The sequence below is a fragment of the Somniosus microcephalus genome, chromosome 6 (genome assembly GCF_052327205.1).
Source record: "Somniosus microcephalus isolate GS21.2 chromosome 6, FLI_Smic_1.0, whole genome shotgun sequence".
Taxonomy (NCBI): Eukaryota; Metazoa; Chordata; class Chondrichthyes; order Squaliformes; family Somniosidae; genus Somniosus; species Somniosus microcephalus.
In genome coordinates this window covers 19,395,461-19,412,033 of record NC_140992.1, presented here as the reverse complement: position 1 = coordinate 19,412,033, position 16,573 = coordinate 19,395,461, and the positions used below count along the sequence as shown (strand labels likewise).

General features: G+C 45.6%; 1 protein-coding gene across 8 annotated transcripts in view; it reads left to right on the top strand.

The window, feature by feature from the left end:
• Nucleotides 1-16,573, top strand: part of LOC147115504 (mediator of RNA polymerase II transcription subunit 12-like protein) — a 637,745-nt gene that overhangs the window by 79,026 nt on the left and 542,146 nt on the right. For all 8 annotated transcript variants that reach the window (XM_085989804.1, XM_085989800.1, XM_085989802.1 and 5 more), the window contains exon 6: nt 4,537-4,709. In XM_085989804.1, coding sequence (XP_085845930.1) covers nt 4,537-4,709 — 173 coding nt within the window. The remainder of the gene's footprint in view (nt 1-4,536; nt 4,710-16,573) is intronic.

Sequence of the window (16,573 nt, the reverse complement as noted above, 5' to 3'; positions counted from 1 at the left end):
CATCCAGTCTGTCTAGCCCTGTCAGAATTTAATACGTTTCAATGAGATCCCCTCTCATTCTTCTAAACGCTAGTGAATACAGGCCTAGTCGACCCAATCTCTCCTCATACGACAGTCCTGCCATCCCAGGAATCACTCTGGTGAACCTTCGCTGCACTCCCTCTATGGCAAGTATATCCTTTCTTAGATAAGGAGACCAAAACTGCACACACCAGTCCAGGTGTGGTTTCACCAAGGCCCTGTATAACTGTAGGAAGACATAGGGAGGTATTGCTTCAGTTGTACAAGGTATTGGTGAGACCGCACCTAGAATACTGCATACAGTTTTGGTGTCCATACTTAAGAAAAGACATACTTGCTCTCGAGTCAGTACAAAGAAGGTTCACTCGGTTAATCCCGGGGATGAGGGGATGGACATATGAGGAGAGGTTGAGTAGATTGGGACTCTACTCATTGGAGTTCAGAAGAATGAGAGGCGATCTTATTGAAACATAAGATTGTGAAGGGGTTGGATCGGGTGGATGCGGGGAGGATGTTCCCGATGATGGGTGAAACTAGAACTAGGGGGCATAGTCTTAGAATAAGGGGCTGCTCTTTCAAAACTGAGATGAGGAGGAACTACTTCACTCAGAGGGTGGTAGGTCCATGGAATATGCTGCCCCAAAAAGCTGTAGAAGCTACATCATTACATAAATTTAAAACAGAAATAGACCGTTTCTTAGAAGTAAAGGGAATTAAGGGTTACGGGGAGCGGGCAGGAATTTGGACATGAGTCTAGGTTTGGATCGGACATGGCCCTGTGGGTAGCGGAGTGGGCCCAGGGGCCGTGTAACCTGATCCTGCTCCTATTTCGTGTGTCTAATCTTGTTAGATTCAGGAGATGGTTCTGTGATAGTAGATTGGCGGTTAGGATCAGATCAGCCATGATCTTATTGAATGGCGGAGCAGGCTCGAGGGGCCGATTGGCCTACTCCTGCTCCTATTTCTTATGTTCTTATCCTTGCTCCTGTACTCAAATCCTTTTGCAATGAAGGCCAACATACCATTTGCCTTCCTAACTGCTTGCTGCACCTGCATGTTTGCTTTCAGTGACTGGTGTACAAGGACACCCAGGTCCCTTTGTACATCAGCATTTCCCAATCTAGCACCATTGAAATAATACTCTGCCTTTCTGTTTTTCCTACCGAAAGCCGCCTTAAAAACCCATCACTCTGTGATTGTACCTTCAGCCTCCCATTCCTACCCGTCTTCCCCTCCAATTTCTTGCTAATTGCTATTTTAAGGCACTTTGAGTAGTTCTACATGAGCACTATGTAACGAAGTAGCAATACTCATCACCCATAACATTTGTAGTAACTAAAATAGTTCTTTTCCTTGGCATTTGGGTTTGGTTAAGTGTAATCCGCTGTAAGTGCCGACTTTATAATTGACTATGATGGTACAGTAAATGGGTTTGCGCTATTTGCCCGATTTAAAACGTGGGCATTTTAAGTGATGGAGTACATTTGTTGTGGCTATTTTGTTTGCAGAGCCAAAGATGATAAACATCCAGAAAAAAGAGAGTTGAAATGTCTGATGCAGGATTTAAGATTAAAATACCCGGGGTGTTTTTATTTTGCCTGATCAGGCAGCTGGAAAGCCACGTAGTGGTGAGCGCATCAAACAACGTGCAACGTTGGGTTTCAGCTAAGGCTCAGTTGGTAGCACTCTCGCCTCCGAGTCAGAAAGTTGTGGGTTCAATTCCCACTCCAGAGATTTGAGCACAATATCTGAGGGAGCGCTGCACTGTCGGAGGTGCCGTCTTTCGGATGAGAAGGTAAAGCGAGGCCTCGTCTGCACTCTCAGGTGGACGGAAAAGATCCCACGGCACTATTTTGAAGAAGAGCAGGGGAGTTATCCCCGGTGTCCTGGCCAATATTTATCCCCTAACCAACATCACTAAATCAGAATGGCCCAGAAATTCGGGTCGGGGGCTTCCCGCGGGTGCAAGCCCCCGATCTGCACTTAGCTTGCGCACCGGCCGTTGAGGCTCTGGGCCCCCATGGAATTCCGATCCGGGGCCTGGTCCAGCTGCTGGCGCGCAGTGCTTGCGTATCCCAGGGGCGCAGTTAGTTCGATGCACCCCCTGGGATCACGTGGGCCATGGGGAGCCAATCGGAGCAGGGAATGCTCCATTCATAAGTCTGACAGGAAGTGCTGTCAAGACTTATTAATACTACGGCCCCAAAATAGCACTAAATCTTCAAATAAATGTTTTTTTTAAATCACATTTTTAAAATAAACTATAAATTACATGAAATAACTATTTTAAACAATTTAAATTTTTGAAAAAAATAATTTTATTTTCTAATGGGGCTAAAAATAAACTTACCTTGCTTTAAAGTATTTAAAAATAATAAACCTGTTTGGAAAAAAAGTTTTAATTTTAATTAATTCACCACTTACCTTGTAAAAAGCAGGCCTTACGTCTGCTTTTTACATTTCTAACTTCTGCAGACTTACCCTCCCGGGAAAACCTGTTTTTAAAAAAAAAAAAACGAAGTTCGATGCGCACGCGCAGCCCCTCCCGCGCACGCGTTCGACCTCTGAACCTCTTCGTTCAGAGGAACGGAAGTGCCGGTTTCCCGTGCATGCAGGAAACTGGCACTTACATTGGGCCTACAGGTGAGTACCCCGTGCGTACTCGCCCGTGGCGACCCGAATTTCTGGGCCATTATCTGGTCACTATCACATTGGTGTGTGTGGGAGCTTGCTGTGTGCAAATTGGCTGCCGCGTTTCCCTCATTACAACAGTGACTACACTTCAAAAGTACTTCAATGGCTGTAAAGCGCTTTGAGACGTGCTGAGGTCGTGAAAGGTGTTATATAAATGCAAGTCTTTTTTCTTTAATCAGTTGGAAAATGGAAGGACCCCTGGAAAGATGATGCAGCCTGGCTTGAGTGAGAGACCCCTGATTTTTCTTTTTGTTTTGTCTGTTTTTGCTACGGACATAGGCTGCAGATGCTGATAGTATAAATGAGGCATTCCTCTCGAGCATAAAAAAAATACCACTTGAATTTATCCACTCTCAAAATTTCGTCAAAATTGCCACTTGAGTGATTTGTCTACTTCATTCATATCGCATTTTTGGGATTCATCAATAAAGATGCGAGTTCTACTAATCCACTGTGGTGACAGTAATGCAGATCAGATCTTCCAAAACCTCTGAAGCTGCACTGTCACTGTTGAAAATAGACCCTTGATTCCATTCCCTAACATAACTAACGATTTGAAATGTTTCCCCCTATTTTCTTTTTTTAAAAAAAAGTGTAATTAGTCATCTCGCCCATTTCAATGAATGCACGCCAGAGAAGGTTGGCATTGAGTGCTTTGATTGTAAGTTTTATGTGAAAACTGATGAGCAGTTGCTGCTTTAAAATGTGGTATTACACTTGCATTTATGTAATGATCATGTCAAAACAACTCAAAGACTTTTGCATAATGCATTTAATTTTGGGAGTGTGGCTAGTATTAAGTCGGCAAATGCGGCAACTGTTCTGCCCATAACTGGGGATGAGATGAATGGTGGCAGTGGTTGAGGGAGGAATGCCAACTAGAGAACTTGCTGCTCTTTGAATGGCTAATACCCACCTGCACCACACGAAGTGTGAACTACTAACTTCATACCCTGAAAAGAGGGTGTTCTACCCTGCTTGTATTGTTCAGCTGCCTCCATAGTCATAGTGTAAAACGAACAGGGCAACATACATACCTTTTGGAGGCACAGAGCATCACTTAGTGACTTCACTTACTGCTTCCAGAGAGGAAAAGCACCATTGATGTTGATGTAAATGTTAATGGTCAGCAATGTTGCTGTCTTTTAATCTGCCTGTGGATGTCTGAGCAGTTGCTGCTGCTTTAAATCCATCTTATGGGTTCAAACACGCTCAAATTCAGACAACAATGTGCCAGAGGCGACGTGCCTTTTACAAATACGTGTTGTCTCTCATCAATCCATGTCTTTCTAGGTGAGTGTTAACTTTATCCCATGTCATGGCATCTCGAGGCTTATCCACTATCGATGTTGGGTTGGCTGGTCTGCACTTGGCCTGTTTATCCCTTTCTACCTTTTTGAACAGAGGGTATTGCATTGGAAGCCTCTGGCACAACTTTCATATCCAAGGATGTTTTGAAAGACTATGGTCAATGTTACAAATCTCATCATTCATCAAGAAACTACTCGTGAAATAACGCTGGACGGCCAGCTGGTGGCGCCGTCCAAGGAGTGTAAATACTCGGGCGTGGGCCCAGCTTTCCGGGGGGATTTTGTAAGACAAGGAACTAGTGAAGTACAACTAGACCTCCATGTTCTGAAACAAGTTGATTAAAGCCTTGCTTTATACTCAAACCAAGTGCGTAGTGAGTTTTATTCCGTCAGTCAGAGCCTTCTCTGGGACTTCTCTGAGCATTCTAGGATGCAAGCCATCTTTGAGTTGGAATGTTGCTTTTGAAGTCTTGCCTTGATTAATTTTGTTTCTCACCACCTCCCTTGACAGAATGGACTCAGATTTTGACGAGGTACCTTCGCGAACAGCTGGCTAAACTCGCTGAATATTATCACGGGCCTGCCGGCCAAGGTCCTACATCTACAACAACAGTGCCTCCGGAGGTGGAACAAGCAATAAAACAGTGGGAGTACAATGAGAAGCTGGCGTTTTACATGTTCCAGGTAACTAAGGTTGCCAACTCTGGTTGGACGTATTCCTGGAGATCACGTGACCTATCGCCTCCATCCCGCCCAGTCAAACAGCGATTTTTTTTTTTCCTTTCCCCCCCCAATCTCCAATATTTTTTGTAACTAATGAACAAAGTATTCAAAGAAAATAAAAAATTGCACTCTCTTTTCATACCCCTATGATTTTTCTCCTGGGTTTTGCTCACAGCAGTGTCTTGGAGATTAATCTTTAATTCCTGGAGGGTTGGGACCCCTACAGGTAACGAGACCATGCTGATCAGAAAGAACTGAACTATTCCAGTTTTCTCCTCCTCTGCACTTGAACGGCTGGGGTATGATTGCATGGCCTCTGACAGTCCTTCGGTACATAAGAACGTAAAAGATGGAGCATGAAAAGGCCATTCCTCCCATCGAGCCTCCTCTATCCCGACTCCATGTATGATTATCCATTGATGAAAGGAAATCGACATTAGGCCAGTCAGCATCTACAAAGAGAAAAGCCAGGTTAATGGTTTGGGTGCAACACTTCATGTTCTGAACAAAGGCAACAGATGCTGACTGACCAAGTCCCGTTCACCCATCACCCCTGTGCTTGCTGACCTACATTGGCTCCCGGTGAAGCAGCGCCTCAATTTCAAAATTCTCACCCTTGTTTTCAAATCCCTCCATGACCTCGCCCCTTCCTATCTCTGTAATCTCCTTCAGCCCCACAACCCCCCGAGATATCTGCGCTCCTCTAATTCTGCCCTCTTGAGCATCCCTGATTATAATCGCTCAACATTTGGTGGCCGTGCCTTCTGTTGCCTAGGCCCTAAGCTCTGGAATTCCCTGCCTAAACCTCGCCGCCTCACTACCTCTTTCCTCCACTAAGATACTCCTTAAAACCTACCTCTTTGACCAAGCTTTTGGTCACCTGCCCTAATTTATTCTTGTGTGGATCGGTGTCAAATGTTTTGTCTTGCAATACTCCTGTGCAGCGCCTTGGGACGTTTTACTATGTTAAAGGCGCTATATAAATACAAGTTGTTGTTGACCTGCTGGGACTCGAGGGATATGAGGATAGTGCGGGAAGGTGGAGTTGAGGTAGATGATTAGCCATCATCTTATTGAATGGCGGAGCAGGCTCGAAGGGCCAAATGGCCTACTCCCGAAGGTTGTGGGTTCAAGTCCCACTCCATAGATTGAGCATAAAAATCTAGGCTGACACTCCATTCCAGTGCAGTGCTGAGGGAGTGCTGCACTGTCAGCGGTGCTGTCTTTTGGATGAGATGTTAAACCGAGGCCCCGTCTGCTCTCTCAGGTGGACGTAAAGGATTCCATGACACTATTTGAAGAAGGACAGGGGACTTCTCCCTGGTGTCCTGGCCAATATTTATCCCTCAATCAACATCACTTTTATATTAAAAAAAAAAAGAGTATCTGGTCATTATCACATTGCTGTTTGTGGGAGCTTGCTGTGCGCAAATTGGCTGCCGCGTTTCCTATATTACAACAGTGACTACACTTCAAAAGTAATTCATGAGCTGTAAAGCGCTTTGGGACATCCTGAGATGAAAGGCTCTATATAAATGCAAGTCTTTCTTTTACTTGTGCCCTCTGGTCCTTCTTATCCAAGTTGAACTTAGACCTTTTTCTAAAGATCTATTGCCAAAGTTAATTGATGATTCAAATAACTTATTTTTTTAAAAACAACTAATTGGGTGTAATTTTTAAATGTAAAAATTGCTGCAAACTGCTTTAAAAATTGGATGTGGAATGTTTTCCTTGTGTATGAAATTTGGTCAAACGTGTTAACTTCTTTAACAAGTGTTTGCCTCAGTAGGGCACTGAGGTGATGGGTGTACACTTAACGCTCACTGGGAAATGATTCTCCGCAGCGTTCCTTCTGTTGCACCTTCGTATTGTGCACGATCTTTATCCCTCGAGCAAGTGGCATTTCGAGAGGGAGCAGTGGGGGTAACTTTGGGAGCGAAGGAGTGTGATCCTGTGCGAGGGAGTCTTGTGTTGCGGATAAACCGGAGATTATTTTAATTGCAAATATGAATTTATTTATCTTCAGAGCCTTTTATGTTTGGCACAGTCACGATCTGTGACCAAACCATGGCAACACAGCCTGCTCTGCTTGTGTGTTTTTGCATTGGGTTGAGGAGGAGTGGAGAGCAGAGCAGCAATTGTGGATTGGAATGTGGAGGAACTCGATTGTTTTTAAAAAAATAAAAAAATAAAAAAATAAAATAAATAAAAATAAAATAAAAACAAGCCAAAATCTCTACTGGCAAAGGACGAGTACAGAACTCCAGTTGGGCACCATTCATGACTCAAGCTCAGGAGAGGAGGGAAAGCATTTTGGTTTAGCTCTATATGACAAAGAAGATGGTGATTAGATTACTCTGGAGTGGAGGTCGATTCAGCACATTCAGAAAAGAAAAAAGAATGGCTTGCATTTAGATAGCGCCTTTCACGACCTTGGGGCATCCCAAAGCACTTTACAGCCAATGAAGTACTTTTTGAAGTGTAGTCACTGTTGGAATGTAGGAAATGTGGCAATTAATTTGCACACAGCAAGCTCCCACAAACAGCAATGTGATAATGACCAGACAATCTTTTTTTTAAAGTGATGTTGATTGAGGCCCAAGTATTGGCCCCAGGACACCGAGGATAACTCCCCTGTTCTTCTTCAAAATAGTGCCATGGGATCCTTTTATGTCCACGTGCAGACGGGGCCTCGGTTTAACGTCTCATCCGAAAGACGGCACCTCTGACAGTGCAGCGCTCCCTCAGCACTGCATTGGAGTGTCCGCCTAGACCAAGGTCTAAATTTCAAGACTGACCGTCTTTATGGAAAAGAAGTGCATTGGAGTAATCGACTCTGGAGGTGACAAAAACGTGAATGAGGGTTTCTGGAGTCGATAGGCTGAGGTGGGCGATTATTATGGTAGTGGAAGTAGGCAGTCTTTGTGATGGAGACGATATGGGGTTGGAAACAGAACGGCGAGGTTGTGAACAGTTTGGTTCGGCTCGAGACCGTGGCCAGGGAGGGAGGTGGAGTCGATGGGAACGGCATGGAATCTGTGTCATGGCCGATGATGATTGTTTTGGTCTTCCCAGCGTTTAACTGGAAGAAATTCCAAGCCATCTAGGACTGGATGTTGGGCAAGTAACCTGACAGCACCGAGGTAGTGGAGGGGTTGGTATAGGTGGTGGACAAGGAGAGTTTGGTTTCATCAGCGTTTACGTGGAAACTGACCATATGAAAGCACCCAAGGGCAGCATGTAGATGAGGAAGAGGAGGGGGGCCAGGATTCATCTTTTGGGGGAGGGCTCCTGAGGTCACTGTGTGGGAGTGGGAAGAGAAGCCATTGCCAGTGATGGTGCAGCTCTATTTTGATGGAGCTTTTATACACAGTAAAACCTGTATAAACAGACACTTCTTGAGAGACCCATATAACTTGCATGGTTAAAATATATACAGGAAACTTTGGTTTATCTGGAGGTTGTATGTCCGGAAACCTCGATCTACCGGCAGAAATCAGGAGCCGTTTTGTTAATTTTTTTTTCTTCTCGTGGCTTTGTTTTCAACAGTCGGGCTCTGGAACGTCTCTCTGAAGCTGTTGCTAAGCTACAGAGATGCTTCCAAGGTACGGGCCGACTGTTTACAAGCTGTTGCTAAGCAACAGTGTTTGTTGTCAGATACGGAGATGAAAACCTCCGTATGCTTCAACGTTAACTTTGTATGTCCGGCAGTTTTGATAGATCGGCAACAGCTCGGTCCCGTCGGTGCCGGATATAACAAAGTTCCCTGTACAAGAGGCACGCTGAAACTATGGACACTCTCAAATTACAAACTACGGACAGCCTTCAATGCACCAAGCCCTTTTACAACTTAAAACACTGGACACAACCTGTTGCAAAGCTGCTGTATCTGGAACTTTGATTGAGTTGGGATCACTGGCACTCCCGCACCCCCCTCTTTGCAGCTTGCTTCCTTGTTTGCCCCCAAATTCTCGTGAGGTCAATGTATATCGGTCAGCGCGAGGTGACAGCGGGCTTTGTGAAAGAAATGGCTTTTGTGGAACGGGGAGCTCTTCACCCAGCATCCACCGCGGCAGAGAAACCACTCTATCTGTGGGATGGAATGCTTGCGTGTCTCTGTCCCGGGGATACAGCGGTTTCTCTCCCACTGTGGATGCTGGGTAAAGAACTCCCCATACCACTGACAATTTTGAGACTGCATACATTGACCATTTTGAAAATAAGGACACCTGCAAAAAAAAAAAAGGCAGCTGATGCCAGTCCCGAAGGTGTCCGTAATTTACAGGTTTCACTGTATTCTTCAAAGAATGCTTCTTGTGCAAGAACATTGTTACTGTCCAGTACAATAAGATCATCCTTCCTGCCTGTTAATTTGTTTTTTTTGGGGAGCTGGGTGTCATGCTCCCAATAATCCTGCAGTGCCGCACAGCGGTACATGAGTGTGGCCGGGGATGAGTTGCCCGGTGTCCTGGCCAATATTTATCCCTCCACCAACATCTAAAGACAGATTATCTGGTCATTTTCACATTGCTGTTTGTGGGAGCTTGCTGTGCACAAATTGGCTGCCGTGCTTCCTGCATTACAACACTTCAAAAAGCACGGCATTGGTTGTAAAGCGCTTTGGGACATCCAAAGGTCGTGAAAGGTGCTATGTAAATGCAAGTCTTTTTTTCTTTATGTCTCTGACTTTGTCAAGAGAAATACAGGAAATTCTCGTTTAAACGGCACCTAAATATCTGGAATTCTCTATTAACCAGCAAAATTCATACTCCGAAAATACCTCAATAACCGGAATTGTTGCCAAGTCTGAGTCAGAGTCTCCTGCGGTGGCTGAGTTAGTCAGTGGGGGTAGTTCTCCAAACAGCCACTACTCGGCTTCTTGGCACTGTCCGAAGTCCAAACACCTCAGTAACAGGAGTCTGACTCTTTGTTAAAAATAGCCTCGGTAGATAACCCTCTCCGTCATCCGGAATTTTTAATCAACTGGCACCATCCCGGTCCCGTCGGTGCCGGATACCAGAGAGTTTCCTGTACTTGGGTTCCTAATAGTGGCCTGAATGAGATGGGAAATGTTGAGTCTGTGCTTTTAAATGTAGTTATGCTGAATAACTGGACACAGACAACAGAATACTTAAACAGGTCTTTAGTAACTGAGGGTCAGGGCTGAACTGAAATACACTTTGCTCCACAGGGTTTTTATATACCGGTGTGGCCACCACCGGTACTACAATATACAGGAGCCATCAGAAAGTAGTCCATCACCTTAAGGTAGTCTCTTAAGGTGGTACAGGTTACATACACTACAATTCCTCCCCTTTTAGCTTAACAGTGTACACCCCAATTTAAACATAACATGGATAACATATATACAACTTTCATACAAAACTGTTCAAAGATTCAGTCTCTGAGGAGGCCTCCTGATCCAGGCCGGATAACGCCTTTCAGGGGTCTCTGGTTCTCGTTGCTGGGGTGACTCATCCATTTGATCTCTTATGGATTGAACATCATCATATACGTTCGAGTCTGAGGTAGATGCTACAGGCTCAATAACGTCTTCAACTGGTGTCTCTGCCGTAGACATGGGGTCGACCCTTGTTCTCGATTCCACAAGTTGGTCAGCATGACGTCGTATTACGTTCTCACCAACGTCTACCGTGTACATCAAGGGTCCTTGTCGGGCACGAATTGTTCCGGATTGCCATTTATCATTCCTATAGTCCCTGGCCAACACTGGTTGTCCTATTTCGAAACTCCGAGTGGCCTTGTTATTTACGTGCTGGAATTGTTTGTTTTCGACTTCCCTACGCACATTGGGTTTTAACATCCAACCGGGACCGTAACCTCCTGTTATAGAACATTATGGCAGGGCTTTGATTTGTCACTGCATGCGTGGCGTTTCGATATGCCATCAGGAAATTGTCCACCTTGTGTTGTAGTGGAATATGGTCTTCGCTCATGGCCTTTATCGCCTTTTTGAACAATGGGTGTGGCCCATTCGCTCCCGTCCACCTTTGACAGTGCTCCTGAACGTTCTAGCCCTTCCAGCTCTGCTTCCACAGCAGGTCGTATCGCATAAGGTACCGGTCTGGCTTTGAAAAATTTTGGGTTTGCATGTTCTTCAACCTTGATGTTTGCCGTAATTCCTTTCAGTGTTCCCAGTCCCTGTTGGAACACCTCCTTAGCATCGTCCAATATTTTGGACAGTCGTTTAGGTTTGACGTCGTCCTCTTTACAGGAATCTACAGTTAGTGCTTGTAAGGAATGCCAGTCCATATTTATTCTCCGGATCCATTCCCATCCCAGTAGTGGCGGACCTCCCTCAGGTAACACATACAAGTCCATTCCCTGACTTTCTTTACCATTGTAGACCACCTTTACCTTTATCTTTCCGATGGGGTATACTATTTGCCCCGTGTATGTTTTCAATACAATCTCCGTATCCCTCAGGGGAATGTGTGAGAATAACCTTTTGTAATCTTGCTTATTCATGACCCTCAATGCCGATCCAGTGTCCAATTCCATCTTCACTTGGACTCCTGCTATCCGAAGCATGACCCAGATAGTTTGGTGGTCTGCTGTGTTACCCACATTATGTATTTTTAGACAACCCAGTTCCTTACTGCTGGAGTCTGAATCCATCTTCTGTTCATCCGAACTGTTCTCTGTCACCTTGTGTACTTTTTTGTACTTCTCCTGCGGCGACTTTTTGTTGCTGGTCTTCTTTCCTGACCGGCATACTCTCGCTATGTGACCAAGTTTGCCACACTGCCTGCATTCTTTATCTTTGAACCAGCACTGGTTCTGATCATGCGTTGTCCTTCCGCAAAGATAGCACTTTACTGCGCCCAATGCCATTTCATTGGTGCTGAATTCCGATGGCCTTTGCTGCATTTCTGCAGTGCCTCGTGCTGCTGCCTCGTGCGATGCTGCAATGCTGAAAGCTTTGTCCAGCGTAAGATCCTTTTCCTCTAGCAGTCACTTCTAGGTTCCTTCCTTTAGTAGCCCACACACAAACTTATCTCTCAGAGCGTCTGCTAGTCCTGTACCGAACTGACAGTACTTTGATAACTTGCGCAGTTCGATTAAGAATTCAGCGTTGCTTTCCTCTTTTTAAGCTGAATTCTTTTGTAAAATTTAAAATTTAAATCGTTCCGCTATCAGCAGTGGCGTGGGGTTTAAATGCTCTTGCAGGATAGTAACCATATCCGCGAAACTCTTTCCTACCGGTTTATCTGGTGTTACAAGGTGCCTTAATAACCCGTACGCCTTCGCACCCATCGAGTTTAATAGGGTTAGTGCTTTCTTATCCACCGGTACCTCATTCGCTGTACAGTACACTTCAACGCGTTCCACATAAGTGGCCCAATCTTCTACATCGCTATCAAAAGCAGAGATGTTACCCATTTTTGGCATCCTTGTTGAGTTTTCTTTATTTTATTTTATTTTTCAAAATGGCGGCTTCCCGCGCTTGGCGGCTTTTCCCACGCTTGTCTTCTTCCCCCGCCGACTAAAATGGCGATTACCGCGCTGTTGCCGTTCTCGCCTCCCAGCGGTCCTTTATTTCCCCGACGCTGCTGCTCTTATTCTCCGCCGCTCCCGCGGTCCTCGTGGACATCAACGCTTCCCTGGCTGCTGCGCGTCTCTGCCCCGATTGCAGTCCGGCCCCTGACACCGGCTGCGGTCGTGTTCTCCGCCATTTTCTTTGTTTTCCCTCCCCTTCTCCCACTGACAACTCGGCCGACTTCCCCTCCGTGCCGCTCGATCGGGCTTACCCGCCGCTGTCGTAGAAGGGATGATCACTGCCTGTCGTCGATGGTGGACTTCGTGGCCAGCAAACCAACCCGGGTTCCCGATGGCCTCCCGTGCGATGCAGTGCTCAGCAGGATGTTGAGGGCGGATGCCCCTTTTCGACGCCCGTTCTGAGGACGAAGCTTCCTTGGCTGCAAAACTGCCGCTAGGTACGATCAGACTTGTCGCCACTGTTGAGTCTGTGCTTTTAAATGTAGTTATGCTGAATAACTGGACACAGACAACAGAATACTTAAACAGGTCCTTAGTAACTGAGGGTCAGGGCTGAACTGAAATACACTTTGCTCCACAGGGTTTTTATATACCGGTGTGGTCACCACCGGTACTACAATATACAGGAGCCGTCAGAAAGTAGTCCATCACCTTAAGGTAGTCTCTTAAGGTGGTACAGGTTACATACACTACAGGAAACCATGTCTTGTTGCTCAATGCTGCAACACTATCGCAAGATAATTATCGAGGAGGATAGTCATTCAGCTTATCTTGGTTGATCCATCCAGAAAAACGCTTCGGTTCCCCCATTGCAGCAGCCAATTATTCCTCAAATAATTCATGGGCTTTTCACCGCCACTCCTCTCTTTATTCCATCTATTGATTACTCTTTATGCAAACAGCTTCCTAATAGTCCTAAATAACAACAGAAAATGCTGGAAAAACTCAGCAGGCCAGGCAACAAATTAAAGTTGACTTTTACGAGCTTGAACCTGTGTCCTGTTGTGCTAATTCTTGCAATTTAGTTTAATGTGATGTACTTGATTTACCTTTTCAGTACCATATTTAACTACCTTGTCCATGTATCGGGTCACCTCTTGGGTGCTTCTTTTCTAGGTTGAAAAGCCTAAGCTTCTCCAGTCCTCTTCATTTGTTGCTAAGAATCACTCTTGCTGCTTGACTCTGCACTGCCTCCAGCATTTGAATGTCTCAGTGGCCAGAACTGGACAGGGTTTTCAAGCTGTGCTCTGACCAGAGCACTATATAGTTTGATTGTGACTTGTCCTGCTTTCTATTCATCTTGGAGTAACAGTGCGTTGTAGTGTCCAGCACACTCTAGTGTCCCTGAGAAGAGAACACACCTTTTCTGGGTACCGTCCATACAAGGTTGGGGATTCTAGGTCTAGGGGACATAGCCTAAAAGTTAGAGCCAGGCCTTTCAGGAGTGAAGTTAGGAAACGCTTCTACACACAGAGTGGTAGAAGTTTGGAACACTTTTCTGCAAACAGCAATTAATGCTAGATCAATTAATTTTAAATCTGACACTGATAGATTTTTGTTAACCAAAGACATTAAGGGATATGGGGCAAAGGCGTGTAAATGGAGTTAGGTCACAGATCAGCCATAATCTCATTAAATGGCGGAACAGACTTGAGGGGCTGAATGGCCTCCTCCTGCTCCTGTACGCCACTGTGCGCAGCATAATTGCGGCCTTTTCATTGGCTGTAGACAGTGTGACAGAAGCTGCACTCATACTGGTTAATACTATTTTATCTTTTCCTCTTGCTACAATGTAGGTTTGTTTTTAAAAAAAAAAAAAAAAATTCTCCGCGTATGAAGTACAAAGAATATGCAAAAGCGTTGAGCAGTTCTCACATGGCACCTTCAAATTGTACAATACCCATGTTCTCATTTCCTTGCGAGCCAACCAGGATATGAACCGTGTTAGCTTCTGTTTTTCACCTTGCTTGGTAAATGAACACGTTTGTGTAATTTGCAGACTAAAGGTATGTTTGGTACTCGCAGAACAGTAAAGATCATGGCCCAGAACTTGGTGTCGGGGGCTTGCCGCGCGTGCAAGCCCCCGATCTGCCCTCACCCTGCGCGCCGACATCTGAAGCCTGGGCCTGCTTGCATTTCCTGTCCCTGGCCCGGTTCAGATGTCAGCGCGCAGTGCTTACCTGATCCAGCGGCGTAGTTAGTGCGATGTGCCGGCTGGGATCAGGTGAGCACTGTACAACCAATCAGGGGAGGGGAAGGTTCATTCATGAGTTTGAGAGTAAGAACTGTCAAACTCATGAAAACTACGGGGGCCCAAAACACGATTTAAACTTTAAATAAAAATTTAAAAAACATCCCAATCATTAAATTAAGTATAAATAAGTTTAACAAAAAAAATTTAAACAAAAATTTTTTTTTTTGAAAATTTTTTTTTTTTAATAAAAAGGGTCTAAAACTAAACTTACCTTATTGTAGATTCTTTAAAATAATAAACCTGTGGGGGGAAAAAAAATTCTAAATTGTACTAAAACACCGCTTACCTGTAAAAATAAATACTTACGTGTGCTTTTTACAAGCATAAAGACTGGAGGCCTTTACACATGCGCAAATCCCCCAAAACAGAGGAAATCCAAGACGCACGCGCTGCCCCCTACAGCGCACGCGCTAGCCTCTTCACCTCTTGGGTTAGAGGAGAGGAAATGCCGGTTTTCAGCGCATGCGCTGTGCATGCTGAAAACCGGCATTTCCTCCGGCCAAACGCGTGAGTACCCCTTCCGTACTCGCGCGTTTGGGGAGGAATTACTGCCCCCATATTGGACGGATTTAAGAACTGGATCTTCATTTAATGTGTGTTTGCTACTAAGATTAGGTAGGAGTAATGGAGCTCAGTTTAATCCTCTGGGGTTTAGAGTTACGTCTGCCCCAATTAAATCCTTCAAAATTATAAGCTAATTTATTTTCTGTACTGCATAGTACATTATAATCCCCACAGTTGGAGTTGATTCACTTTACAAAACTTTCTGGTGCTGGTATCGATGTAGTGTTGGATCTAGAAAATCCTAAAGTCTGAGAGAAATTTATAAATGGTTTTGTGCAGGCTAGATATTGTATGGCCACCCTGACTCCTTCATGCACATTCCCTTCTTGCAGAAAATAGCACAGAGACTTATTTAGAATACCCATTGATGCCGGCTTGATGCAACTCTCCTGGCTTTGCAGGCCCAGGTCTGCTCTGCTGTGCAGTGGTAGGAGCTTTGCAAGCTGCACTATGATGGGTACAAACAACTGCAGTGGCTATGTCTGGCTATTTATTCGGCAGCACCTCCCAAACCCGTGACCTCTGCCATTTAGAAGCACCAGGGCAGCAGGTCCATGGGAACACCACCACCTCCAAGCTCCCCTCCAAGTCATGCACCGTCCCGACTTGGAAATGTATGGTGTTCCTTCATCGTCGCTGGGTCAAATTCCTGGAACTCCCTCCCTAACCGCACGGTGGGAATGCCTTCCCCAGACGGAGTGCAGCGGTTCAGGAAGAAGGCGGCTCACCACCACCTTCTCACGGGGCAACTAGGGATGGGCAATAAACGCTGGCCTTCCTAGCACTGCTCCAATTCCCAGAAAGAACTAAAAAAAGCATTATAGCCCTTTTTATATTACAGTCCTGACTTTGGCACTGCAATTCTAAAGGGGGGTGGGGGTGCGGCATTAATGGCGGTGGAAGAGTGGGGAAGTAGCTTGGGGTGGCTTCCCAAGACTCTCGACGTGACTATTCCAATGCACTCCTGGCTGGCCTCCCACATTCTACCCTACGTAAACTTGAGGCCATCCAAAACTCGGCTGCCCATGTCCTAACTCGCACCAAGATCCGTTTGCCCATCACCCCTGTGCTCTCTGACCTACATTGGCTCCTGGTTAAACAACGCCTCGATTTCAAAATTCTCATCCTTGTTTTCAAATCCCTCCATGGCCTCGCCCCTTCCCTATCTCTGTAATCTCCTTCAGCCCCACAACCCCCCCCCCCCCCCCCGAGATATCTGCGCTCCTCTAATTCTGCCCTCTTGAGCATCCCTGATTATAGTCGCCCAACCATTGGTGGCCGTGCCTTCAGCTGCCCAGGTCCTAAGCTCTGGAATTCCCTCCCTAAACCTCTCCGCCTCGCTACCTCTCTTTCCTTCTTTAAGACGTTCCTTAAAACCTACCTCTTTAACCAAGCTTTTGGTCACCTGCCCCAATTTTTCTTTGTGGCTCGGTGTCCAATTTTTTGTCTTGCAATACTCCCGTGCAGCGCCTTGGGACGTTTTACT